Source organism: Branchiostoma belcheri, unplaced genomic scaffold, assembly GCF_001625305.1.
Source record: "Branchiostoma belcheri isolate BF01 breed outbred unplaced genomic scaffold, Haploidv18h27 scaffold72, whole genome shotgun sequence".
Classification (NCBI taxonomy): domain Eukaryota; kingdom Metazoa; phylum Chordata; class Leptocardii; order Amphioxiformes; family Branchiostomatidae; genus Branchiostoma; species Branchiostoma belcheri.
Genome location: NW_017804376.1, coordinates 75,098 through 101,254, shown reverse-complemented (window position 1 = coordinate 101,254; position 26,157 = coordinate 75,098). Strand labels below are relative to the sequence as shown.

The 26,157-nt window shown below is 41.9% G+C and overlaps 4 protein-coding genes across 4 annotated transcripts; 2 read left to right on the top strand and 2 right to left on the bottom strand.

The window, feature by feature from the left end:
- Positions 1-307: 307 nt before the first annotated feature.
- On the bottom strand, positions 308-10,956 carry LOC109485067 (protein IWS1 homolog A-like). The gene is made up of 15 exons (XM_019788495.1): positions 10,393-10,956; positions 9,868-9,980; positions 9,508-9,657; positions 8,814-8,871; positions 7,686-7,794; positions 7,002-7,149; positions 6,772-6,854; positions 6,448-6,499; positions 6,143-6,220; positions 5,454-5,571; positions 5,202-5,313; positions 4,682-4,735; positions 3,985-4,129; positions 2,378-2,534; positions 308-1,638 (listed from the first exon to the last, which is right to left on the bottom strand). The coding sequence occupies exons 1-14, from the start codon at positions 10,877-10,879 to the stop codon at positions 2,409-2,411; spliced, it is 1,833 nt and encodes a 610-aa protein (XP_019644054.1). The 5' UTR covers positions 10,880-10,956; the 3' UTR covers positions 308-1,638; positions 2,378-2,408.
- Positions 10,917-12,468, bottom strand: LOC109484967 (basic salivary proline-rich protein 1-like). Its single transcript, XM_019788340.1, has 4 exons — positions 12,299-12,468; positions 11,889-11,941; positions 11,116-11,701; positions 10,917-11,065 (listed from the first exon to the last, which is right to left on the bottom strand). The coding sequence occupies exons 1-4, from the start codon at positions 12,330-12,332 to the stop codon at positions 10,917-10,919; spliced, it is 822 nt and encodes a 273-aa protein (XP_019643899.1). The 5' UTR covers positions 12,333-12,468.
- Positions 12,469-12,627: 159 nt separating this feature from the next.
- LOC109484966 lies at positions 12,628-19,054 on the top strand. The gene is made up of 10 exons (XM_019788339.1): positions 12,628-12,709; positions 13,799-13,947; positions 14,484-14,573; positions 14,963-15,247; positions 15,464-15,555; positions 15,956-16,096; positions 16,543-16,959; positions 17,299-17,451; positions 17,716-17,902; positions 18,429-19,054. Exons 2-10 carry the CDS (start codon positions 13,816-13,818, stop codon positions 18,651-18,653), a joined length of 1,722 nt encoding a protein of 573 aa, XP_019643898.1. The 5' UTR covers positions 12,628-12,709; positions 13,799-13,815; the 3' UTR covers positions 18,654-19,054.
- A 1,195-nt stretch (positions 19,055-20,249) lies between these two features.
- LOC109485073 (ubiquitin-like-conjugating enzyme ATG3) lies at positions 20,250-25,354 on the top strand. The gene is made up of 10 exons (XM_019788503.1): positions 20,250-20,457; positions 21,666-21,757; positions 22,143-22,213; positions 22,860-23,026; positions 23,570-23,648; positions 23,952-23,989; positions 24,173-24,328; positions 24,592-24,719; positions 24,898-24,966; positions 25,210-25,354. Exons 1-10 carry the CDS (start codon positions 20,386-20,388, stop codon positions 25,289-25,291), a joined length of 954 nt encoding a protein of 317 aa, XP_019644062.1. The 5' UTR covers positions 20,250-20,385; the 3' UTR covers positions 25,292-25,354.
- The last annotated feature ends 803 nt before the right edge of the window (positions 25,355-26,157 follow it).

Here is a 26,157-nt window from a genome sequence, read left to right as displayed (position 1 = left end):
CCAAGCAGAGGTTCTGATTGGTGCGCGTTTTCTGACAGCCGATCCCTTGACCAATCAGAACAAGTTAAGACGATTTCTACGAGAATATCCCTTGACCAATCAGAAACCTTGACAGATCCCTTGACCAATCAGAAAAAGGAAATACGACTTCTACAAGTATATCTAACAAGCTACACGCCTCTTTAACTAATATATGCAACTGTATACTACTAATAATTTTCTTAATGTCTACCTCGATTTCTTACACTTAGGCAAGGTAAAATTTTGTATAATACGGTTTATCAATAAACACCAACAACTTTTGCTCTTTCCTTAAGAGATGGTCTTTAATGCTGTAAGGTTCGGTGATTTACACAGTGACCCCCACATACATGTAGGTTTATAATAAAGTTACATTCAGCAGCCTGCTAGAAATGTGGTACTGAGATGTTGTACATGTACATGGTGTGCCAAATCCTCTACTTCCATCTCTGTGACGGCTTTTCTGTCCATGTTTCACTGAATACATCATTTACAATTGAGTCTCCAAAAGACTGTCAAAAACTATGCAAGCATGACTTTTCCCAAGCCAGCAGTTATCCAAATTTCTCATTTACAACTATTTGACTGTTAGGTTTGAACCAGGGAGGGTCATGGAGAAACTGTGTAAGAAAATGGTAGTGCATTTTTCCACAACCTAAAAATAACAAAAGGTTCCAAATGGTATGTGCCTCCTGAATTCTTTGTTCTCAATCTTTTTGTTGATTCTAAACCTGTTGCAAATTGTCTTCCTGTCCCCCTTTATGATCCTCCTGGGTCTAAACCTTATTGTATTGCAGACCGATGTCACTTACATGTCTTTCTGATACAAAACCCACCTTACTTTGGAGGACAACTTCCAGAAGGTAAGGCATACACACAAACCATGAGCTGCTTATTGCAGCCCAGAGTTGACTTGTGAGGCTACAATGTATGTTCTACTGTACAGTGTATTAGTATGTTACAGATCATGGTTCAAATTTAACCTACCAGGTAGTTCTAAACATTTTCCTGTAAATATTTATGACATGAGCACAATATCAGCACTGCTTGCACTTTTGAGGCTATGTATACTTTGTTTTGTTCACTAAACAAGCTATTGCAAAGATTTATGTAGTTTCTGTACTTTATGTAAGTATAACAGTTACCGTACGCATATGCACATTAATAAAGTGTATTAATAAAGTAAGAGGCAATGTTACTGCAAACAATGGTATAAATTTCTTCTCAAACATGTGAATGAGCAAAAGAAAAGCTGTACAACACTGAAAACTTATGTCCTAGGAAAAATCCATTACATGTGCTCATCTTCTACAGTTTTGCGTCATCTCAAATCAAGCTTGTTTGTTTAATCATAGAAAATTCCTCAATCAGTTTTGACAATCATTTCAAAGGTGTCAAATTTCTGTCATGATTAATTAAATCACATTCAAACAAGAACTAAACGCCCATGTGAAAAAAAGACACTATTTCTTGTGTCTGCCCTATAACTGGCTATAAGGCCATGTTACGTCCCTCTAGACTGATCTTGACCGCTCGTTCTGCCTTCATACGCTGCTTCCTGTCCCGGAAGGTCTTGACATGCTTTTCCAAACGAGAATCCTTCATTGTTGAAAAGCCCTAGGGGACAAAAAAAGAAACAGTAAGAGAAATTTCCCTATTTCTGCTATAAGTGCCTGATTTGGGCGTGGATATAGCCCTGCCCCTGGACAGTTGCCAAAATTATACATGCACAGTTCATTTCAGTTCATCCTCTGTGAGCAAAGAGAGGGTCTGTGATGTGCATAATCCAAATCCACCATTTCACCATTGAATATATAGGATACTTTTGTGGAAGATCTTGCACGTTATCCTTTCAAACAATAGCATTTCAGGCACAACCCACAACACATTGTCATGCAAGGGTCAGCAATCTTTGCAAGCCCTGTTTTACAGGCCTTGCTATATGGAGCAAACTGAAACATGGAAGCATCAAAAACACAACAAACTTTCAAGAAGAAAAGCTTCTATTAGTGGATAACAAAGGCACCCATAGAACGATGGCTGATATGCACACGTAAAAGATACCATTCTGCAACAGGCGACCACACTTCAAACCAGGGAAACAAAACTTTTCTTTCAACACTCAAAAAATGAAGTCAAATGATGTTAGAGGTGTACAATGTAGGTTTTGAACATACTAGTAACTGTAACAAACTCAAACTTCAAACATGGTAGGAAAATTTTTCCAATTAAAAACTGAGGTCAAATGACGTTAGGGTTAGAGTTGTAGGTTTTCAACATAAACTTCAAACGTGGTAAGAAATTTTTGCTGTGTTCGCCTGTTGTGCCACACCAGTATCTATTACTTACAAATCACCTTCCTACTCAGACTGTTCACTGTACACAGACTAAAGGGCCATCTTGTTGCCCTGAATGCTGATGCCAACGGCGCGCTGGATCTTCAGTTTGGCCTTCCTCTCGCGGAGGGTCTTCATGTGTTTCTCCAGACGGGCATCCTTCGTCTTGGTGAAACCCTGGTAGGAGACCGGGAGAGACTCTCACGTGGGTTAGAATAACGACACGGCTTTGAGCAGGGATGCAACGCAAGGGCCACTTTTCAGGATGTGAAACAGACTCACATTTTTCTGTCAATGGATTGATTCTTACTACATGTATATATCTAGTGTTTTTCCATGATATTGGTGGAAACACTGACACAAACTGTTGTAATAAAGATTGTGATAGTACAAAGAAGCGACTGTTTCATATTTCTCTGGCCACAAGGATATAGAAGGTCCAGTGTATCTGTCTGAATTTTGTTTAAGAAGAATTTACAAGGAAGAGAAAATTAAATTGCAGGAAATTTAAGAAAAAAATGTTCTGACTTCAAAAAATTCTGCCTTCTTGACATGTTTTGAATTCTCTCTAAGAACAGGCTTCTTTTATGACTTGAATAATGATGTAAAATTACTGTTGCATCCCTTCAAAATAGCCAATCACAGACAACATACAAGACAGACAGGTAACACATGTCCTAAGTATGACATGCAGTCATTTCTCAGATCCCAAACCAGCAAGCCGTTTAGTCATCACACACCACACTCTAGATAGTCCAGTGGTTTGGAAAAAAAACAGGATAAGAAAGGACAATGGGTTAATGTCGTGCACAAGAGCAAACCAAACTATGTTCACCAATAAGAATGAACAACCGAACATCAATAGTGAGTTTCCCACTCTACGTAACAATGTATAGTAAAATGAACCACTTGGACAAAGTGCCCCAAAGCAGAAAAATGCTACAAAAGGGTACATAAATACACTGCACATGAATCACTATACCGGGTATGTCAAATGTGAACAATATCAAATTGGAAAATTCACATATTCAATACCAAATACTCAATACTCCACCACACCAACTGCAAAACCATGCCAGTAAATATATCATTATCAGTCTTGGAGTGAAAAAAAGGGAAAAACACATCCAGGCAAAACAAGGGGAATCCCTACAATGGTGCAAATACATCATCCAAATCATAATGTTCCTTCAAACGAAGAGAAAACCTTACCATTTCCACAGATGTGAAACTACTAGAAATCTACAGTGATGCATCCGCAACAGAAGTGGAGGGGGACAAGGTAATACACACACAGGAAAATAACAAACAGAAATGTGAACAATAATTTCAAAAATCAAACAATACAATAAGTAAAAGGTGCACCAAGAGTCACAATGTGGATCTTACAAGAAAGGTCACAGAAAGAGAAGACAAATACATAGGCATAGAAAAAGGAAAGGAAATTGAGAAAGACTCAAGAGGGTGAACAGAAAAAAGAAAAGAATGGGAAATAGAGGAAGAGGGCAAGAACAAAGGAGGAAAGAAGGAAGGAAAGAATGACAAAGGATGCAGAGACAACTACACCTGTTCAGGTTTGTATAATCTTCAATGAAGGAAAAGCGTGCAGAGTGTGAAAGACTTTTACCTTGTTTCTACGTTTCTGTTCCCTTTCCTGGTCTTCGCTCATCTCTTTCTCTGTGTTCCATTTTGGCCTGACCACGTAGTCTCGGTTCGAGGGCATGGGAACACGTGCACGGGCGCACCAACCTGGGTCTCCAGGCTTCACAGGGCTGCAGAAACACAGCAGGGGATTTGTTTATTTGTTCGCTCTCCATTAGTATGTACAGAATATCTATTCATAGTACTAGTCTTCCTGGAGTCGTGTTACACGTACAAACACTAAACCAAGCTACACATTTATCTTTATACACCTACAGGCATCCTAAAGGTACCTTAACTACAACATGGTAAGACTACAAGTTGTGCTGAGAGGTCAGAGGTCTTAATTCTAGATCTAGGTTTCATGTATCAAAAATTCATATTTACACTTTGTCAATACCTCTACCACCAAGATTGCAAGGGTTTGGAAGTGTCCACCATACAGGATGAAACTTGATTGACCATTCACTAAATTCTCTTTCCCTCTTTCCTCTAGGGTTTGTTTTATTTCATCATTCCAATGGTCTCATTCACTCGAATCTCTGATGTTCATTTTTTTGTAGTCTATTTTCATGTCATTTGCTGTATATGTGTACGAAACTTAGACCATAGCACTAACACAATGAACTGGCTTGTAGAGTTACTCATCAAACATTTGCTAGCTTTAGGGATCCCAGACTTACCCCTGTGCAGTTGCGATCTCCATGTCCATACTCCTCCTGGGTTCATCAGCAGCACTGTTCAACATACAAAGCTTACATTAATGTCGAGTCTGCAAGTGCACTCAAATTACATGCTCACAAGAAAGAGTTGATAACTTTTTATTTGCGGTAGCAAAATTTTGCGGTTTGAGAAAAATTGACATGTTTGTGGGACTATATGCTGGTGGCAGGTGCAGAAGAAAGAAAGTCTGAAAATGATTTGTACACGGTCATGAGAAGAACCGGTACAGAAGTGACCGCAAAGCCCGTGAATGTAAAAGTACAAAAAAAAAAAAAATCATGATTTACCGTTCCAGGGATCTCCCCAAAGAATGGAAGAATGGCACCTTGCCTGCCATTATAATATTATTTTAGCACTGATTTTCAAAACTAGGGTTTTTTTAAAGAATATTTTCAGGCCTCAATTGCTTTACACCCAGCTGACAAGTGAACAAAAAAAAAAAACATCCATCCTCATGAAGTACTAATGAACAGTCCCCACCTGCTCATTCTCCTTCTCTTGGGCATCTGTTCCATGTCCCTCTGCTCTCTCTCTTCTCGACTCATCGACTTGAAGTTGGAGTTCAGCCCAAAGATGGGCCTGGACCACTCGTCTGGAAATTACAGAAAAAATCTCACTAAGGCTAGGGAAGATCCCAAACGTCAATATCATGTTTTCCTTCAAAACTGCAAGGTCTTTTTTTAATCAACATTATAGAGAAACTGTTAGGAGCTAACATGTTGAGTTACTTACTGATGAGTTTGCCAGCCCTCTCCTTGTTATTCCTGGTCTCCTTGGGATGTTTGTATAGGTACATGACTGCACGGCCGATACCGCTGGACTTCAGGCTCTCTTGGCTACATGGAGGGAACTGGCGAGGGGAGGGGGTCACAGAACAAACAATCATTAGCAAACTGACAGTAATGTAGTAGCTGCTTTTCTATCTTTTGTTTCAATACAGAATATCAAGATTTTCTGACCTGGGGTATTATAATAAAGGGTTAATGCCCCGGCCCGAGGTGTATATGGTGAGATAATCCCTGGTCAGGTGCGATAACCACCGAATAAACCACCATGGTGAGTGTAGCATACCCTGTATTATTGTACTGTCCAAAAAGTGGACGGTTATTTTATTCTAATAACTGACCACTTTTGAGGTTATGGCCAGATAACCAAAGGCAAATGGAGCCTTCTGATTGGCAAACACATTCTGGCTATATGATAATGATATTTAACCAAAGCATGTCAATTTAACTTCATGTATTTTAATTTGCTGGTTTTTGACCAACCACCAGTAACGTGATGAGTTTAGAACTATGGTGTGATGACATTGGAGTGATGACATTATGCCAAAAAGCAGTTACTCAAGCAACTGGATATGACAGTGATGACATTGGATAACGTAGATTTGAGACCCTGCAGTGCAGTAACCTAAGGCTTACGTCTTGTAATATTTTCAGCATCTCCTCCCTGATGTGCAGGTGAGGCAGGCTACGGTCTGGGAGGGGAGACAACCAGTCCTGTAAGAAACAAGATAAAAGATCAGTACAAATTAAGGTTCATTCAATTTGGGCTATATCTGATTTCTTACACAAGGGTGGTTCATTCACTGTCTAGTCACTGCTTTCCAGTGTCAATGTCATGAAATCATATCTTTAAAGGGACCCCATAAGCACAACCAAAATACCAGTCCTATGATAATTTAAATCACAGAAAATCCACTATCTACAACTGAGGAACTTCTTACCGTGATGACTGGAAGCATACCACAGTCCAAGATGGCTTCTTGGAGATCTTTCCTGGGGAGAGGGTAAATACAAAGCACTGTTAAGAGCCACACTATCAAAAGTATACATCACAAAAAATTAGAGTAAGACTTTAGAGGCATGGTCCCTCGTCAACTGTTTGTGCCAAAGTATGAGCATCTTGCAGTTGATTCATATCCTGAATGGTGCGTGTGATCTTTTTATTTTCTTCAACTTTAGGGACAAATCTGAGAACCAACAAATTGAAAAGGCATATGGCCATGCTCCTTAAAGTGTGTTTCCTTGCCATTGCACTGGAAACTTACTTCCTGAGAGTCTGCATGACACTGGACAGCATCTTCAGCTTCCTGACGGCAGGCTGGCGGTTCTGATTTAATACTCTGTCCTCCTGTTAATAACAGTAAATGCATTTTCACTTTTCCATCTAGATATGGTGACTATAGATAGTCAGGACAAAATATCCCAAAGTAAATACATGTAAAGCATCTTCAGGTGTAAAATTTGTTGAAATTGTTCCAAAGAATCAACAACATACGTCGACTGCTGCCTTCATCTTGTTGATGAGGGCCACGATGAGGTCATCACAGTCGTTGATGAGGTCGTGATCTTTACGTTTCCTGCGGTTGGCCTTGTTCATCGCTTTCCTCTTCTGTAGCATGACGTCAAAGTCTGACACCATGTCCCTAAACAGGACAGGGATTCAAGGCTCTGTCAGTTACAAGTACAGGGTAATAATTCAAGGCTTTCAAGCAATGTGTAGTGTACATGTATGTGTACGAAGCAAAACATAGAAGCTTGTCCACCTAAGGTTATGATGACATGAGAAAAGAACATGGATCGATTTGCAAGTCGAACTTGTATTAGCCATCAGATATATAAGCACATTTCTAACATGATTAAACATAACTTTGATCACAAAACCTAGCTGTTCTTACATATCCATCATTACAAAGAAGTTAGAAGAAGGTATATCCTCATACATGTTATGTACATGTAGGTTATAGGAGTTACACTACCTTCGGGGCTAAAAGGTTTCGAAATAAATGAAATAAATGAAATATACATGCATGTAAATGTGAACTCTCTTGACCTGTACTTAGCCCAAAGTAGGCAAATATTTACATTATTCTTAATTCAATTCAACTTAATTTGATTAAAACATCTTTACTTGGTTTGATTTCTTCCCTTTGTCCCTGGCATGTGTAAGAACTGAACTCACGGTTTGTCTGAGGGTCTGTCATCGTCAGAATCTGATGAGTCAGCAGCAGGTACGGCGGCCTGTTCTGACTCCGCCCCCGTCACACCCTCATCCTCACTGTCTGACAGAACTGAAACACACACAATACAGCAACATTACTTCTCGTGGAGGGAGTTTGTAAGGGTAGAAGAAGAACAAGAAGGTCTCCTGTGCTCTTATACCGAGCGTAGGGTGGTGCCCATCTCCATTTCGTAGCCCTTGGGCAACATACAATTGTGCAAGGCACTACAGCAGGGGGCTGGTCCGCTGTTAGTGCTGTGTGTTTGACCTTCCCACACTCTTTCTCATATGTGCTGAGTGCTAAGCAGAGACAGAAGACCATTTTTAAAGTCTTTCTAAAGCGAGTACTCTGCCAATTGAGCTATTGCACCGGTTCATTGTAAGGGTAGCATTCCAAAAAAACAGTAGACACTTTCAGTATATTGGTAATTCAACATATATAGTTAGATTCTTAGCGAAACAATGAAACTTTAAAAGGGATTTTATTTTATCTGTTGACGTTTTTGGTAAGTTTTGATGATTAAGGCAGCCCTGATGAAAGTATCTGGGAGGTCACCAAAATGTCTGCAGATACAGTCTCTTAAGTTGTGTAGCTAACAAGCCAGCATATATAGTAAAACAGTGTTCGAAATACCTGTCTGCAGTCTGCAATCTGCAGATAGATTTTCAAGATTGCAGAAGAAAAATTTATACAATCTGCAATTTTGCAGAAGGAAAAATTGGCACTTGGGATTTGGCGCTCTTGGCCCCAAGGACAGACAACACTGAAGCTCCTATTCTGAAACAACAGGAGCTTCTTCACTAATTTGCATCAACTTTGTCTTGACTTGTCTATCTTTTGTTTCTTTTGGACTTCAAAACATTTGTCTTCACTAATTTGCATATCAATCAATAGTTCATGCTTATAAACCTGCAAGATTGTAGTATGGAGGCTTGTGTATTTGCAGAAAGTATTTCCAAATTGCAGAACAAAATTTTGACTCTTCTGCAATATTGCAGAGCGCTGAAAAAAAGTATTTCGACCACTGTAAAACTATAATTCTATTCAAAATGATAAGCGTGTGTTGTGTGTGTTGAGGATGGACTTACTTCCTGATGACTTCTGTACCTCTGGAACAGTTCCCTCAACCTCGGCTTCACCAAAACCCTGCAAAAATTAATGTCCACATTCAGTTTTTTTACAGTAACTGTTGAATAGCTTCAACTCATGACTTTTATGGGTTGCTTTATGGTGTATCAGGGGTCGAAATAACCCTCTGTGTGCAACTTGGTGCAAGTAAATTTGGTGTCGTGCAACTAATTTTTTGCCTGCTTGCACCATGGTGCAAGTTTGCTTTATCCACTGTTACTACCTGTAGAATTACCCAATAATATTAATTAATAAAGAACTGGAGTGGAAAGGAACAAAACCAGAATCCATGAAGTTTTTCTTCATTTTTTGTAAGTAACAGAAGGTTACTATCTACGTCGCTGCCAGCGGATGTTTCCCATCACTTCTGTATTTTTGGAGGGTGCAACTATTTTTCTTCCGGTGCAAGTATTTTTCTTTTCATTTGCACCAGTGCAAGTTGGCCCCAAAATCTATTTCGACCCCTGTGTATCTATTCTAGTAAACCTAACACTTACCATTGCAACAAAGGAGCAAATTAAGTATACAAAAGCTAACTCAATGAAGATAAACTAGAAGTCAACTGTACAATATAGACTATGCAAACAATGTATGAAAGTTTGTATCATGCAAATGCAATAAAATATATGCAAAAATGACTCTTGAGGATTTTACCTCGAATTCTTCATCCTCATCGCTGTCACCGAAGATGTCTGCAATGAGGTCACCGACATCCTTGTCTTCATCGTCACTGTCCTTCTCCACCTCTCCATCACTTCCTGCCTTCTTCTCATCATCATCATCATCATCATCTGACACCATCACCTAGGAAAACACAAGGTCAAAGGTCACAATGGCTTTCAGAACCTAGATCTGTGATTGGTTCCTGATGCATGTAGAACTACAAAGGTAACATTTGCAAAGCAAATGCATAATGTTTACCTTCATCATATATGGTCTGCTCTGTCAATTCTTACTCGAATTCATTCATATATAAAACTACAATATCTACATATCCATGGATTAATACAGTACCCTTTTCTTTGTCTGTTGATTTGAGTCTGAGTCCTCATCTGAAGACAGAACCTTTCTCTGTACAGGCTGTGTGTCCTCATCTTCATCATCTGATAATACAGCTGCTCGCTTCACTGAAAATGTCAAATATGTGCTTACTCAAGTCTGAACAAAACAAAGTACATGTATACTTTCAATATTATGACTCAAGGGTTCAGAAATGTGGTGTGAAGACTAGCTGACTGCTGCCCGCCTGTTTCAGTATGATAATGAAAGACTGGATACTACTAATACTATTCAGTATTGGTTGGTTGGTAGTAGTGAACTTGTTTTCTGCACTTGCACTTCAGATCTGAACATCTTGCGTACCTTTGGCAGTAGTAACTATAACTAACTTATAAGTATAATGTAGTAAAAAAAAGTACTGGAAGTATACTTTATTTGTATAGTATCGGTCTATCGGATATCCATTGTCTATATACCTGCACCTAAAGTCCAGAACAAGCTATCCACTAAAGAGTGCAACACACTATGAAGGCTTCTTACCTTTTCTAGGAGAAAGGTTCTCTGTTTCTTCCCCAGACTCTGCATCACTCCCCTTCTCCTGTGGCGTGTCTTCTCTTGTCCTGTTTTCCCCTTCCTCATCACTGCTGTCATCCATCACTCGTACCCTCCTTCTGCTTGGAACATCCTCTTTTTCTTCCTCTTCTTCTCCCTCACTCCTGTCATTCTGACCTCCTAGCTCTGCTGAGTCCATCTGTTCATCTGGCTGGTCCTGCTGTCCTGGGCTGCTGGCACCACTTCTCAGTCCGTCCTGTGCACCAGGACTGTATCTCTCCTCCTCCCCTGTCTGTTCTCTGTCATTATCTACTTCTCTGTCCACATTGTTCTCCCCTTCAGCATCACTGCCCTGCTCCATCTCTCCCTCAGGACCAGATTCTATATCCTTATGCTCTTCTTCATCACCGGCAGCCTCCCTGTCTTCCTCTTCAGCATCGCTCTGCTCGAAAGCGTTGTCGTTCCCTTCCTCCATGTTGTTTTCTTCGTCCTCGTTTGGTGCTTGATCGTCGTCACCACTTGCGGAGCCGTGTGGGCTGCCAGCAGATATTGGGCTGCCAGCAGGTGATTGGGGGCTTGCAGGTGACTGGGGGCTTCCAGCAGGTGACTGAGGGCTTGCAGGTGACTGGGGGCTTGCAGGTGACTGGGGGCTTGCGGGTGACTGGGGGCTTGCAGGTGATTGGGGGCTACCTGCGGGTGATTGTGGACTACCTGCAGGTGATTGTGGACTACCAGCAGGTGACTGGGGGCTACCTGCAGGTGATAGGGGGCTAGCAGGTGACTGAGGGCTTCCCATTGGAGACTGGGGGCTAGCAGGAGGTGACTGTGGACTTGCAGCTGACTGCGGGCTTGCGGGTGACTCGGGGCTTGCAGGTGACTGGGGGCTTGCAGGTGATTGTGGGCTACCTGCAGGTGACTGAGGACTAGCAGGTGACTGGGGACTAGCAGGAGACTGTGGGCTCCCTGGAGACATGGGGCTTGCTGGTGGGGAGGGGACAGACCCAGGTGAACCAGGGGCACTCCCACCTGACTGTGGGCTACCCGCACCTGACTGGTAGCTGCCTGCTGGGGACTGGGGACTGCCAGGTGCACTTTCAGCTGAAATGGGGCTCCCAACAGGTGATACAGGACTGTCCGGAGGAGACTGGGGAGGGGACATGGGGGACTGGGGAGGGGACTCCGGCGCACCTCCACCTGACTCAGCTGGGGACAGGGGGCTGCCAGGGGGGGTCTCGGGACTCGCAGGTGGGGACAGCTGGTCAGCTGCCTCCTCAGGCTCTGATTGGACCTCCCCGTCCTAAGAGATTCAGACAGGGAGAGAAAATAGTCAGATTCTCTCCTATTTTAGCACATGTTTGTAACTATTGAACTGTACAATTCTGGTTTGCTTTCCCATGTTACAAAATGCGTCAAGCTCTCTATAAAAAATATAATGGGCAGATGAACTACAGGATTGTTGAATGGTGAAGTGACTGTTCACTGACCTCTGATCCTCCCTCACTCATGGCTTCTGGAGAGCCTGGAGCTTCATTGCCACCTGGAAGTATGAATGGAACTTATCAAACTTCTACTTCTAGTTCCTGTCAGTATGAGTCGTAAACAGCAAGCACAAAAATTATCTAACAAATCGTTGAAAGCTTCACCAGTTTTTTTTCTTTGTAAACAGTAACGGTTACACAAGGGACGTTGGAAACGTCACTATATTTACAGCGCACCACAAATTTTCGATATAAGCTTTGTCTTCCGGCATAACTCTCACGCAGTGCTCTCACGTGCACCAGGTAAAGCGAACGCGATCAAAAAGACGCAGCGGCCCTGTTTTTGTTGTCGCCATGCTCAGAAGTTAGCGTTGGTTTGGAGTTAGAACCAAGAGCTCAGCTACTCTATAACTTACTGTGGTTGTCGTCTGAGTCATACTCAGCCTCCATCCCTGTTAGACGGCGCTGAAATCAGCAGAATCCCCTGAAATCCAGACGTTTCCCAGATGTGTGGAAAAAACTGCCCTGGTTTTCACTTTTAGTTTACAGAACCAAGATGGCGGTCCAAATTCAAACTGCGCATGAGCATTGCAAACTGCAGTTGTAGAAAATCCCGCCTGGCGGCGCTGCTGAGTTGTTATGATATGACTCTTCATTTGTGACGCCAGGGTTTTAGTATCTGCGCATGCTCAGGCTTGAGCGCAACAATGGGACGTCATAAAGCGCCTTGTGCATTCTACCTTGACTACGGTTTGCCAGAAGGTCGCGTTTCGCACGCTCTCCTTGGTAATTTTCGAGGTTTACTGAATCTGAGACAGATTTCAAAGGTAGGATTTGGTCTAGGAGTTCTTGACGATAGAACAGACCACGCGGTGTGTTTAGCCGTAAAAATCAGTACTTTTTTCACGGAGAGGAGTTTTATCTCGAAAAGTTGAGTACTGAAAATGTCCATGTCACCTTTCCAAAGGTCAGAAACACAACGTGAAAGCTTGAAGCGGTAAAAGTTGTCTGAACAAAGTAACGGTTAGATTTCTTGACATAAAAAGTGTTCAGTGAACAACTAAACAGTGGTAACGTTAACAATTAGTTACTCTAGTTCGAGTGTTGTTAGAAACATGATACTAGGCACTAGCACTAGTCAGGTCAACTTGGTGTTGCCACGGGTGCTAGTAAAGTTGCCAGTCAACTGTTCAAAGGGGACTTGACTTACCAAGGAAATACTCAGTCTCTCTCCATCCTTTGGCGCAAGTTTCACTTCAATTCCCACCGGCTAAAAGCTGAGAGTGACTCCAAAGTTTCTTGGCCGATGCCAGAAACAAAGTGAACTCAGTAACGCTAGAAGTTACAGGTGGTTGGCCGAGTAGATCACCACCGTCCTTTGGGGGAGGGGTGCGATTATCTAAACTAGTTGGGAGCCACATTAAGTTTACTAAAGTCGTAAGTTAAGAAAATTGTGAATGAGAAGAGATCCCAGTAGAATGAATTCATCAGGTTTGGATGACAGCAACAAACATGAAGTTCGGAGTGGACGTTTTATCAACTGTTGTCCTCTCTCTAAAAATGTAACACTCCGGAGAAAATGCATGACGGGAGGGGGGCAGGGGTCACAGTTTGGACTCAACAAGTGCTGTGTGAAAATCTACGACAATATCTGAGCCTTTCTGGTCGAATTCTGAAGTCTAGCCGGCTTACTACCTCGACGAGACGGCATCGAATGTTACAAGAAGATGTCACCGCATAGTAGAACGCTCGGGAAACATTTGGAGAAATTCTACCAGAGGGAAAAGTTTCTAGTTTAATAGAAGAGAGGACGACTGCGTTAGAAGAAGTTGCATGGGGGAGGGGTTGTCTGGTTTCTCTCTTCTCGAAGCTGTATTTTCTGAGTTTATCGTGATCATGTCATCTTTTATTTACAGTCTACTCTATTCACTGAATGATGGATGTGACAATGACGAAGAAACCCGGACCGAAGAAGGTCCAGTCCGAGGGGCGGTCAACCGACATGCCGCGGACCCCGGCCTCCCCGCCCGCTGGCCACAGTGAGCCGTGGGTGCTGGGCTTCACGGTGAGTTTTAAAAAGTTTCTAAATCTAAAGAATATGTTGTTTACACTTCATATTTCACATACTGATTTTGTGGATGTTTCGTCAACGTGTTACCTTGTATGTATGGTAAATAAATTTATTGTCATGAGTGGAAGTATTGTACTTTATTTTGTATTTGTACTTTTTGTAGTGTTGGTTGACATGCTCTCTTTTATCTGGTGAAATAGTCAATAGACTTATATTTGATAATTTTTCCTTGTAACGTTACATGTACTACTATTTGGGATCAGTAATTCACATGTAAGATTAATTTTGCCAGTGATTTCCCTGTTTCATTTTCAATTGTTTGTAGACTTTGTATAATGTCCTTGGTGACAACAAAAATTGTGTTGCTGTGATTACGATTATAACGTGACATGGATTTATTCTATGGTATTGAATTATGAAGCAGTTAGGTACACTTTGGTACATTAGAGCACCAAAAGTTTTGAAATAACATAAAGTTTCATGTCAGTATACATTGCTTTTAACTGTTTTACTGTGTTTTCAACACACAGAGCTTCCTGAAGAGAATGCCCCTGGTGGCACGCTCCCTGGAGCTGCTGAGTGGAGGAGATAGGTCGAAGGGTGTGAAGATGGCTCGCATGGTAATTTTCATTTATTTAGTAACAGTTTTTGGTATGGGTTTCAGTTATAGCTTAGAAACAAAAAGTAACACTCTAAAATGAATGTGTAAACCTTACCAAAATGGACCTGCTAATTCTAGAACATCGTATCCTTTTGTCCTCAGGTGACCTTTACTCCAAAAAGGAAACTGTCAGTTCAGGAGTCTCATGTGACAAAACCTAGTACACAATGTAGATAAACAAGTTTTACTTTTAAAATAGTTCTCTGTCCAGAGGATGCTACATGTACATAGGTACTCTAGAGAATCACTTGTCTGTTCTTTTATTTTTAAGAAGTGCCTCACATTTTGAATCAGACATCATGTGAGTCCCATCAGGTAACCAGAATGTGACTACATGTTGTGCTACAGCCAACCTCCGAAGAACTGACCAAAGTTGCGGAGAAGATGGAGAAAGAGGTGTTCTGTGATGTGAAGTTGGAGAAGGAGAAGGAGGTGTTCTATGATGCTTTGGAGGTGCACGAGGAGGAGTACTACGATGCTCAAGAGTCTCTGGATGAGCCCAAGCTGCCATCATCCTCCCGTGGCCAGGGGCGGCGGGTGACTCTGAAGTACGTCCCCAGCCTGAGTGACTTCATCGACTCGATACCACAGGATGGAGCTCCGGAGATACTTGCTACTAACGACATTAGCAAGGTTAGAAAGAGTTAATGTTACCCTGAAAGTACAAGACTTGGTGTAGAAGGATATATACCTAACAAAACATATTCTAACTTACAAAATAATCTTCCTGTTGGTCTTTTTTTTGACAAAGTTGCCATCTGAAAAAAAAACAACCCTGGACTGAATATATTTCTGAGTACTAGTATATTTCTTGTGATACATGTTTTTTTTTCCTTTATCCTCTTATAGAAGGCTAAGCTGCAGGGAGAGCCTGCTGGTGTGAGGGCAGCCTTGTTGAACAAGAAGAAGAAGGAACTGAAGAATATGAACAAGTCAATGGAGTAAGTATATCTGATATACAGAATAGACACACTGAAAACCAAACCTCCACACATAAATTATTACAAAATCTGTCATCTTTGATGGACAAAAAGTAGCGTGTAAAGATATTGAAAGAGATGTCAATAAACTAACTAAAAGACTCAAAATGCAGAGAAATTCAGGTCAAGATTTGAAAGTTTTCCTGGAGGAGCATGCCCCAGACTTCCTAGGATTGTAACACCCTTGGCGCTCAATATGATGATATATCAAACAAAATTGAGGTGACGGAAAACAAATTCAGGCTGGCTAGAACACTGACATGTATCAAGTTTGATATAGTTGACTGATTGGTTGTTAGTTAGTAATAGGAATGATGGCTGTAGTATCATGCTTGACGTTACAAAACTGTTTTTTCTCCAGCGATGTCCTCAAGCAGCTGGTGAGACTGGAGAAGAAGAATGCTAAGGTGTGCCGTAAGAACAAGCGAGTCATGGATAAGGTGGTGCAGAAGAGGGTGCAGATCATGCTGCCTTTCATAGGAGAACGCAGTGACGATGTCAAGTATGTTATAATGCACTACATGTGTTACTTTATTCTGGATGCCAGCCTTACTTCTTTAGTCCACATCCTACTGTTGAGTCATTCAGAACATTAGTACCTTTTAAAACTCCTTTGCTGAGAGCAGACTAAAGCTTTTAGATAAGGATGGCATCCAGGATGAGTCTGACTAGTCTAGTACCCCAATAACTTAGCATAATCTATCAATTTGAATTCAAAGCAATCTCAGTTTGGTAACCATTCACTGACAAAGCTCAGTGCTGCTTTAAGCCTGGCAATTATAGCCTCTGTTTTGTACATAATGTGTAGTGTAAGTTGCTTTGATACACTCTTGTCTAATAACAACTCAGTGATGCTTTTCATGGCTATAGAGTAAGACAGTCTATTAAGTATTAAACTTTCATTACCTGTTCATGAAGTTGATAAAACTTTCTGACATTTTTCCAAAGGGAGACTAAGCCAACTGTGGTTGAAAAGAAGGAGGTGCCTGATGATGACGGAACTGTCATGGCCGAAGAGAAGGAGGTGCCTGATAATGACGGAACTGTCATGGCCGAAGAGAAGGAGGTGCCTGATAATGACGGAACTGTCATGGCCGAAGAGAAGGAGTTGCCTGATGATGACGGAACTGTCATGGCCGAAGAGAAGGAGGTGCCTGATAATGACGGAACTGTCATGGCCGAAGAGAAGGAGGTGCCTGATAATGACGGAACTGTCATGGCCGAAGAGAAGGAGGTGCCTGATAATGACGGAACCGTCATGGCCGAAACCACGAGCACAGCTGAGTCCGCCTGCTCTGCTGACGCAGTCTCCTGCCTGTCAACCTTTTCATGCGAGAAGGACTCTGAGGACAAGACTGTCGACTGGTAGGTATAGCCCTTTGGTTGTGCATGTGCAACAAAGATGTACCAATCTGATGAAACTTAAGACATGTCCTTGGTGCTGAACAACATCCATACAGTCAAGCACATCTGTCCTTGGTACTGAACACCATTCACACTTTAGAACAGACTTGTCCTTGGTGCTGAACACCATCCACACTGTGCTTAAGTATCTGTAGGGTATGGCAGAGAGTGCCAAAAGTATTAGGTTGTGTAGTGTGTACCCAAGAAAACTATGTTTGTATCTGTAGAAAACAATGTTACCCTGTACAGACAGAGACATTCAGACATCTAAAATTCCATTATGATAACATTTTCCCAAAGGGAAGTGGACACAGTGGGCGATATCGGTAAGGAAGGGTCTGGAGCAGACAGTGCTGCATCTCCAATGACAGATGGGCTGTCCTACCTCGACGTCACGTCCTACATGATGGACCCAGAGGAGGAGAAGGACTATGTAGTCAGTGACATTGCTTGGTAGGCAAATCATTTTGGTTAATGTTCAATGTTTAACAAAGAGCTGTTACAGTATTATCTTTCCCTATCCTCATTTTGTGATTTTCTTGTTTGTTATACTTAATCCGTAAACTGCAGTTTAAGGCAACACACCTGTTTTGTACAGTAAGAACAAGCTCAATGGCATGGTATGCAACATGGCAACACCTCAACTCATGTGCCTTTTACATGGTTATAGAATTTGCATTGCCTTTGTTGATAATTTCCTGACATCTTTTTTTAAAGGGACTCGGATGTGGACGTGGCTGATGATAAGAGCTGGTCCATGGAAACAGCGAGTACCCGGTCACTCTGCTCCCTCGATGCTGTCTCCTACATGTCGACTGCATCCTCTGCTGAGCAGGAGAGGACAGCACTCACTGATGCTGTCAGCATGCTGTCAGTGGACACCTACGTGACAGCGCACTCCTCTGTAAGTAACGTACATGTGAATAAAATACATGTGTATGGCTTTTGACACTTTTTTGGGTGCTCAATTCTTATTAGTGTATCTATGAATAAAAAGTCAGCCTGAATTGGCAAGGGAGTCAGAACCAATTCTGTTCTCACAGTATAGAGAAAAAATTAAATGTGTGTCCGAGTCCAAGTTGTGATAATTGTAGTCAATGCTTTAAAGTGATGATATCATAAGCTTAAAGAAGGGTCAAATTTATTAGAGAGTATTGAGAGCTGTATTAGGTACAACGAGGCCTAAATTGGGACATATAGTGAAGTAAATTTGCTTTCTAGGTTGCAAGAGCAAAAAAAATTTAATGCACCATAGGTTACAAGTTATTCTTTCTAGTCATCCCACATGTATCATCTGCACAACAAAGGCATGAGGAAAGACTACAACAACAGGCAAATGTACATTACAGTTTGAAGTAATACTGTAACAATATCACGTTACAGACCCAGACTCACCGTTACAAAATTATGTGTCATCTGATCCCATCCAGGATCTGGTAGTTGCCATGGAGACTGCAGCAGTGAACGACAAGCAGCAGGTGGAGCTGGAACTGCTGGAGGAGACCCTGAAGAAGGGCGGCAACATGGCGGCCACGGACGTGGCGGCACAGGACGGCGCCAAGAAGCACGGGAAGTACTGCCGAGTGAAGAGATGGGTGCGGGCCAAGCTCAGCAAGGGCTGGAGGAGGCTGACCCACCGTGGGCGCGCAGGCTAGAGACAGACTGACTACTAGTAGTTGAATAAGCTAGTAATACAGGAAAGTCTGTGATAGAGTTTTAGGGGATATGCTCTGAGATTTGCAAGAGCCTTCCTCTAGTTTTAACTTATTGTCAGTCATTTCAGCTTGATTTTAATCTAGGGGGATTGAGGGGCATAATGCTGAAATGTACAAGACCAGGGCTACCTCCACTTTTAATTGTTGTGCATCATTTTGACTTGAGTTTAAACCAGAGATGTATGGGACTCTGCAGGGGTCATGGGAAGTATTTTTATTTAACAATGTATCCTGTGTACACAATGCTGGCAGTGAACTGTAGTATGGTAAATTGTCTCCAGACAGTAGCAGGCTTATGAGGAGACTGGTGCTGCTGGTGAATATTTAATACATGTGGATGCAATTACCTTCATGTAAAAAAAAAAAAGCTATGAGCCTTAATGTCTCCAGACTTGTTCCCTTTAGGGTTTAAGTCTTAGAAAGAAGACAGGCTCTTTGCATATAAATATTGTATGTGAGTATAAGTTTGACATGTAAAAAGAAAGAAAAAGTATTGTACACAGTCAGGTGGCGACTTGGCATTTTACATGTATATGCAATTCTTGTCCCTTCTCAGGCAAGTGTGAAACAAATGCTGAAGGTGAATAAAATTCTATGTGCAAAACACGTAAAAAGAAAAAAAAATCACTGGCAAATATTGCAAGACAATATGCTGTAAAAATTGTTATGGGACAATGGAGTGGGATATGTTACATGTACCATACATGTACAGTGTATGTTTACACTTTTTATAATACATTTCCATGTGAACAGAAGCTGTCTATGTTTTATAAAGATTTTAAAAGATATTTTATACATGACCTCATTGTACTTGATGCTGCTATCAGTACTCCACTGTTTGCCCTTGGTATGATATATACTGCTAGCAGAGACATTATAATGTCCTTGCTGCTAGTAATAATTTATTGGGAAGTCAGCAGTATATTTTGAGGGGAAAGAGAAAAAAGAAAATAAAGTGGAGATGAGAGGCATTATTAGATGCCTTGCAGGAAAACAGTGGTTGTTGTTTTATTCATAATTCTATGCTGCTCTTTGACAAGTTAAACTTCCATAATACAATGACATCTACAAATCAGTTAGCCTCCTTCGCAGTCTTGTTGGGCGTAGGCGTTATTTTTTCTTGTTGGAGCGCGAAACCTTCTCTCCGTGGCAAAAGCTCCCTCGGCAGCAAATCGTCCCTCGCGGCCGCATATTACTCGCGTCGCTCAGAGATAAAATAACGCCGACGCCCAACAAGACTGCGAAGGAGGCTACAAATCAGTCATGAATGTTAGTCATGGCGATAAGACAGAATTAATCGTAAAAGAGTTTAGAAGAGTCAAAATTGAACTTAACTTTATAGAGAGCAATAGGGGGCTTTGTGTTGGTTATTTTTCAAAGTATAAAGCGGTGAGTCAACAACACAGAACCATCAAAAACCAGCAAAGTCTTGCTTATCCATACTTACCTTGACGTTCTGACTGTGATACAGCGCTACTATTGTGAGTATCAGGCTAGCCCCGCATTGCTTTCTGGGAAGCGTGATGACATCACCGTCATAGGGTCACTTCCTGGTTCGAGCAAGATCTCTACGTGTACCGAAAGCTTCGCGAGCGATTTCTTCAAGAAAAGGGAACTTCTAGGTCTCCAAGAAGCCAGCGACGTCCGAGGACGTGTAGAAGAAGCGTCCAAGATGCAGAGTATGATCAACAGCGTGAAGGGAACGGCGCTAGGAGTGGCGGAATTCCTGACCCCCGTTCTCAAGGTGCGGACGCCATAATTTTCTGTGGTACAGGTTGAAGGATGGGGCAGTTTCGTTTGACCGGTATACTGACTGTCTTGTCTTAGTTAACAGTCTCTAGCTTAAACCTACGCATGTGCTGTATTCATACGATATGTATAAGTCAACAATAGAATGTGGTGAAACGATTTCTATTTCCGCACATTTGCAAAAAGATCGATCTCATGCATAGTTCCTGACACGCCTACTCAACCAGATTATGTACAGACAGAGGACTGTGTAAGACCAAGACCCGGTTTACACGACGACAAAAACCTGGCGTACGATAATGGCGTACGCACGCGATCGTACGTCCGTTTCGGTTTACACGGAGCGGGACGGACAGCGCCGGGACTCCCGCAGCGCTCCACACTATCGTGACCCCATTTGACCCGCCGCGAGCTTTGACATAGCGCTATTTTCAAAATGGCGGGAGAACAGGCTCTTTTTCTGTTCTTCATGCGTCAGATGTTGCTATTCTTCTTTTCGCGGATGTACTTGCGTCGCCGGGCATTGCGTAGAAGAAGGGTTGGACGTCGCAGGGAGCGGTACCATGAGATCCAACGGGCAGCAATTTTTGCAGTCATTGCCATCATTCAAGCTCAAGGCGGGATCGATCGGTCAGTGTGGGAACGTGACAGTTAGAGCTATTGCGACTTCTGCCATGGTCAGTTGCGGCAGTCGCGAGCAAACAGGCTCAGCAAAACAACAAACAAATCAAATACGATAAAAAAACAAAAGGAAAACCGAAACGGATCAGAGAAAACAGAGTAAAGATCAGTAACACGGCGTGGGTTTTCACAGGCGCGGGAAGAAGAATGGAATTTGCATATGACCCCTGACCTCCTGCAACAGGGAAGTGCTTGCGAACGCCGTTCGTACGATCAGTCGCGTTTACACGAGGCGGGGAGGCATCCTGACTCCCCGCTGGGCGATCGTACACGATCGTACGTCTGCCTTCGAGGTGGCGTACGCAAATTGCGTACGATAGGTGCGTACGATAGGTGGGGCCGGTTTACACGCTGGAAAAAATGGTCGTACGCAATTGTCGTACGATCGCGTGCGTACGCCATTATCGTACGCCAGGTTTTTGTCGTCGTGTAAACCGGGTCCAAGGAGGTTTCTGGTATAAGACCAGTCTTATCTATACTATAGATCTACGCCGAACATCATGTTTTTTGTGTTTATGTCAGGAATCCAAGTTTAAGGAGACAGGTGTGCTGACACCTGAGGAATTTGTAGCTGCAGGTGACCACCTGGTACATCACTGTCCCACCTGGCAATGGTAAGTTGTGCAACTCTCTTACAATGTATCTTCTTATATAAATACTGAGCCAAGGTCCCGCGAGGGACATCATGCTCAGGGACAAGTTTGTCTGCAGTACCTCTCTGTAGTACCCTGCTCCACTTAACTTCTGGCAGCTAACACTAATAAAAGCAATTTGATTGAATCTACTTTATAAAAGGCAGTGTTCCTGATAGAAATTTTAGCCTGCCCAACCCTTGTTGTTTAGAGACATTACCAAGCTTGTGAGCAAACAGAATTGAAAGGTTGTACGTTCTTTTACTGTGACTTTTTTTTATCCTGTTATTTTTCATTGCAACATTGCAATGTTTGAAAGATCTGTGTGCTCTAAGAAAAATGATTTGCTTTGTTGTCCTTTCTGCAGGGCTGCTGGCGATGAGTCTAAGTGTAAGCCGTACCTTCCCAAAGACAAGCAGTTTCTCATCACAAGAAATGGTGAGTGTCCCTTGGGTAAAACTGGTTCAGCAACCTCACTGCTTCACTTTACTAGTATGTATCCGAGAATCCAGGTGGTGGAGTTTTGAACCCTGGGGCATAGTGTGAGAGATTATATTAATCCATTTGAATCAAGGCTTAAAGCTGGTGGCTTGTGTATGGAGGAGCTTCAGGCAATAGCTTTAGGTGTCTCTGCGCGCAAAAGAACCCAACACACTTATCAAGAAGAGTAGGAGTTACCCATGTTGCTTGAGCCAACCACTAGTTACTTGAAAAAAAGCATCATGCTTCTCCTAAATTTGAGGATGTCTGCTTTCTGTGAACTTTCAGCTTTAAAATTAAGGTGGTTTTTGAGGACTTTGGGGACATCTTAAAAATACTAGTTAGGGTTAGGTATGGTCATTTAATTTCTTTATAGAAGTACCTTAGTGCAAGACAATAATTTCAGCAAATTTTTGTAATGTCACCATGACGTCATCTTGAGGCATGCCCCCTTTTAAGAAAAATCAATTTTTCTAGCCAGCGCTGTTCATCGACCATATTTTGTCCGGAGGCACATTGTAGTAATATCAAGAAATGCATGCCAGGATTTTTTAATATCTAACAATGGATTTTTTATGAATTTTTATCGTTTCTTGCTTTTCAGTGCCGTGTTACAAGCGCTGTAAACAGATGGAGTATTTAGAGGAGTATGAGAAGGTGATTGATGAGGAGGATGGGGAGGGGGGCTGGGTGGACACTCATCACAACGCAGACCCCAGCTCCATCACCTCGGTAACAGAGACAGTGTCAGAAATGACTCTGGAGCCTAAGGTAAGAGTTATCCTGTGATAAACTAGTTATGTTTTATCTTGGAAGTTCATCTATGTTAGTAGAAGTCATTATGAAATGAGTTTGGACTACAAGTGCCAACACAAGAAATTGGACTTACCCAAATTTTCGACTGTACAACTCCAGTCGTTGTCAAGGAATGAGCAATCCACCAATTCTGTGACGTGATGCAGATAACACACGTGACTCTGTGAGCAGTGGATCATAGGTTGCAGAAAGTCTGTGGTGCCCCCCGTCTCTGTTGAGGGATGGTTGTAATGCCCTGATGTAGATGTCCTCTTTAACCCCTTGTGCAAAAAAGACTGTGTCCAAGATTCTTACTTTGTCCAATGAGACTGAATGTTCATTCCTTGACAAAAACTGGAGTGCAGTTGAAAATTTGGGTCCAAGTCCAATGTCTTGTATTGGGCAGGGGGGAACTATTAGAGCCCCGAAGACTGCCCCAACTACTATGCCCCAATCACGATAGACTGGATATAAATTATAAGGTTACGTCTGACATGGTCTCGTGTTTCACCATCACAGAAGACTGAAGGAGCAGCTGTGGTGGCAGCAGATAATGATGATGACGAGGATGATGATGAAGAGGCAGAAGACATGGAAGGTGGGACTTACAGTCTTTAGATATGGATTTAACCATTGATAAACAATAAGTTGCAAGTATTTGTTTGTATCTGTAGAGCCTAAGATTATACAATTCAGGCAATCATATTTGTTGACTGCAATGTGGTTCTAGAATGTGTTATATATGAATAGATAAACCAATGATACTGTACTATTACTAGCATTATTGTTCATCCATTTTGGTATGATGCCTTCTTGGATGGTTTGTTACCTTCCAACATGAAGGAAGTTTTGCGGTACTTTGTCATGAAATAAATTTTGACTTTTTTCTTGTCTCCTACAGCATATGAACAGAGTGGAATGTTAGAAGCAGAAGACAATGTACGTATTGATTATACCGGTAAAGTCTTTTTCTGATTTTGATTGTGACTTTCCTAGGGTTCTATTTTCATGTGAACATGAAGAATGAACTAACTGCATATTTCTTTGTAAATTGCATAAAAACACAAACCACTTGATTACTTTGGTCTGGATGTCAGAATTTTGTTTTCTGTTTGTACGTAGGCAACACTTGATGTGAAAGCAGCAGTGAAGACTGAGAGTCCTGGGGAGGGTGCTTCACTAGAAAGCGGGATTCTACAGACCAGAACATACGACCTGAACATCACCTACGACAAATATTACCAGACACCCAGACTATGGCTCTTTGGTTATGATGAGGTAAATAATTACTAGTTTAACTTATTCATGGTAAATTTTTGGAAATTTGCAGTACATAGTTTTATCAGTCTTGTTGCTGTCCATCTTCTTGAAGCATTTCTAAACTCAATTTTCACATTTGGAGAGATAGGAGTGAAATATCTTGCATTTGCTTGCAAATGTTGTCCTTTTAGTGACAATATAAAGGTGTACGTGTACTGTGTAAGGTGAAATAGATTGAAATGACATCACTTGGTACATTATTGGTGTTCTTACCTTTCCAGAACAGGAAACCCTTAACTGTAGAACAGATGTATGAGGACATCAGCCAGGACCATGCCAAGAAAACTGTTACCATGGAGGCTCACCCCAACCTGCCTGGACCCCCCATGGCTTCCATACATCCCTGCAAGTGAGTTAGATATGTAAACTCTTGTGGTTTATGTTTGAAAGTGATTGGCCATTACTTGTCCTCATGAAGGCGACAGGCATCGTTGAAAATGTGATCCTTGTCTACCCTTATGTTGGAATAAAGTTCTACCTACCTACATCAATGAACTTCCATGATACTCAGTTCTTGTTCCTTTCAGACATGCTGATGTGATGAAAAAGATTATCCAGACTGTGGCGGACGGGGGTGGAGAACTGGGAGTCCATATGTATCCTTTCTCTGCTTATTGTAAAATGACATGTTGTTCACTTGTACTACTCTCCATGCAGAAGTTAAAGCTGTTTGGGCCTTTCTTTTTACTTAGTTTTTTTTTAGTTTTGTCTTTGAGCACCCAGGCCTAGTAAAAAAAAAACATACTAAATCAACTCTAGATGTTCTACTAAGGGGTCTTCTCAAAGACAACTCAGGGTTTGTTATCTCTCCATGCATGTATTCCTTAACAATCCTCCAGGTATCTTCTGATCTTCCTCAAGTTTGTCCAGGCTGTGATCCCCACTGTTGAGTATGACTACACCAGGCACTTCATCATGTGATCAACAACCTTCTTCCAATAGATAAACTTCAGACCCACAAACCTGCTTGTATCATGGTGAAACATACATGTGAATGCACATATGTGTGTTCCAAAGTTGCTGGGATTGGCATATGTCCCTGTGACACAAGGAATTTTGTGGGGTCTGGATTGGTCAGGAGAGTCATGTGATCAACAGTCCAGTTATGATTGGTCCAGGCAGTGTTTCTTCCATCAAGTGGCTTATACAGCTTTAACTGCAAATAATTGAGCTGATAGAACTTGCGAACTTCAGTGATGGTTACATGGATACAGTATTACAAGACAAGGCTTGCTTCTGTTGTAATAAGCACTGTGTCTCTAAATGCTCAGGGTGTCTTATTGTCAGTCTTGTATACAGGCTAAAAGACATGGCATGAAGATAGTTGTCCTAGTTGGGTGTCTTATTGTCAGTCTTGTATACAGGCTAAAAGACATGGCATGAAGATAGTTGTCCTAGTTACATGTACATGGAGGCTCTTTGTGACATGACAGCTTATACAGTCAAACCTGGCCAGCCAACCTTCTGACAACCTAATCACCAAGCTTTTCTCCGGTCCCATGGGTGATTGTTAAGGCCAGGCTTGACTGTAGCAAGTACACTGCTAACCAATAGGCAAGGTATGTTGTTATAATTGTATAGTGACAACCCTTGTGAATTGTTACAGCTGGCCAATCAATTAGATATAGTATCAGTAGGTTTATTGACAATATTGTCTACTGTTGAGACAAGATGCATAACGCTGTAGCAGCCTCCTTTTCTATCAAAATACATGTATGATGGCCCTTGCAGAAGAGTAGTGTGATATAAACTGTATGGGGGAATATGGACATATCTACCAATATCTA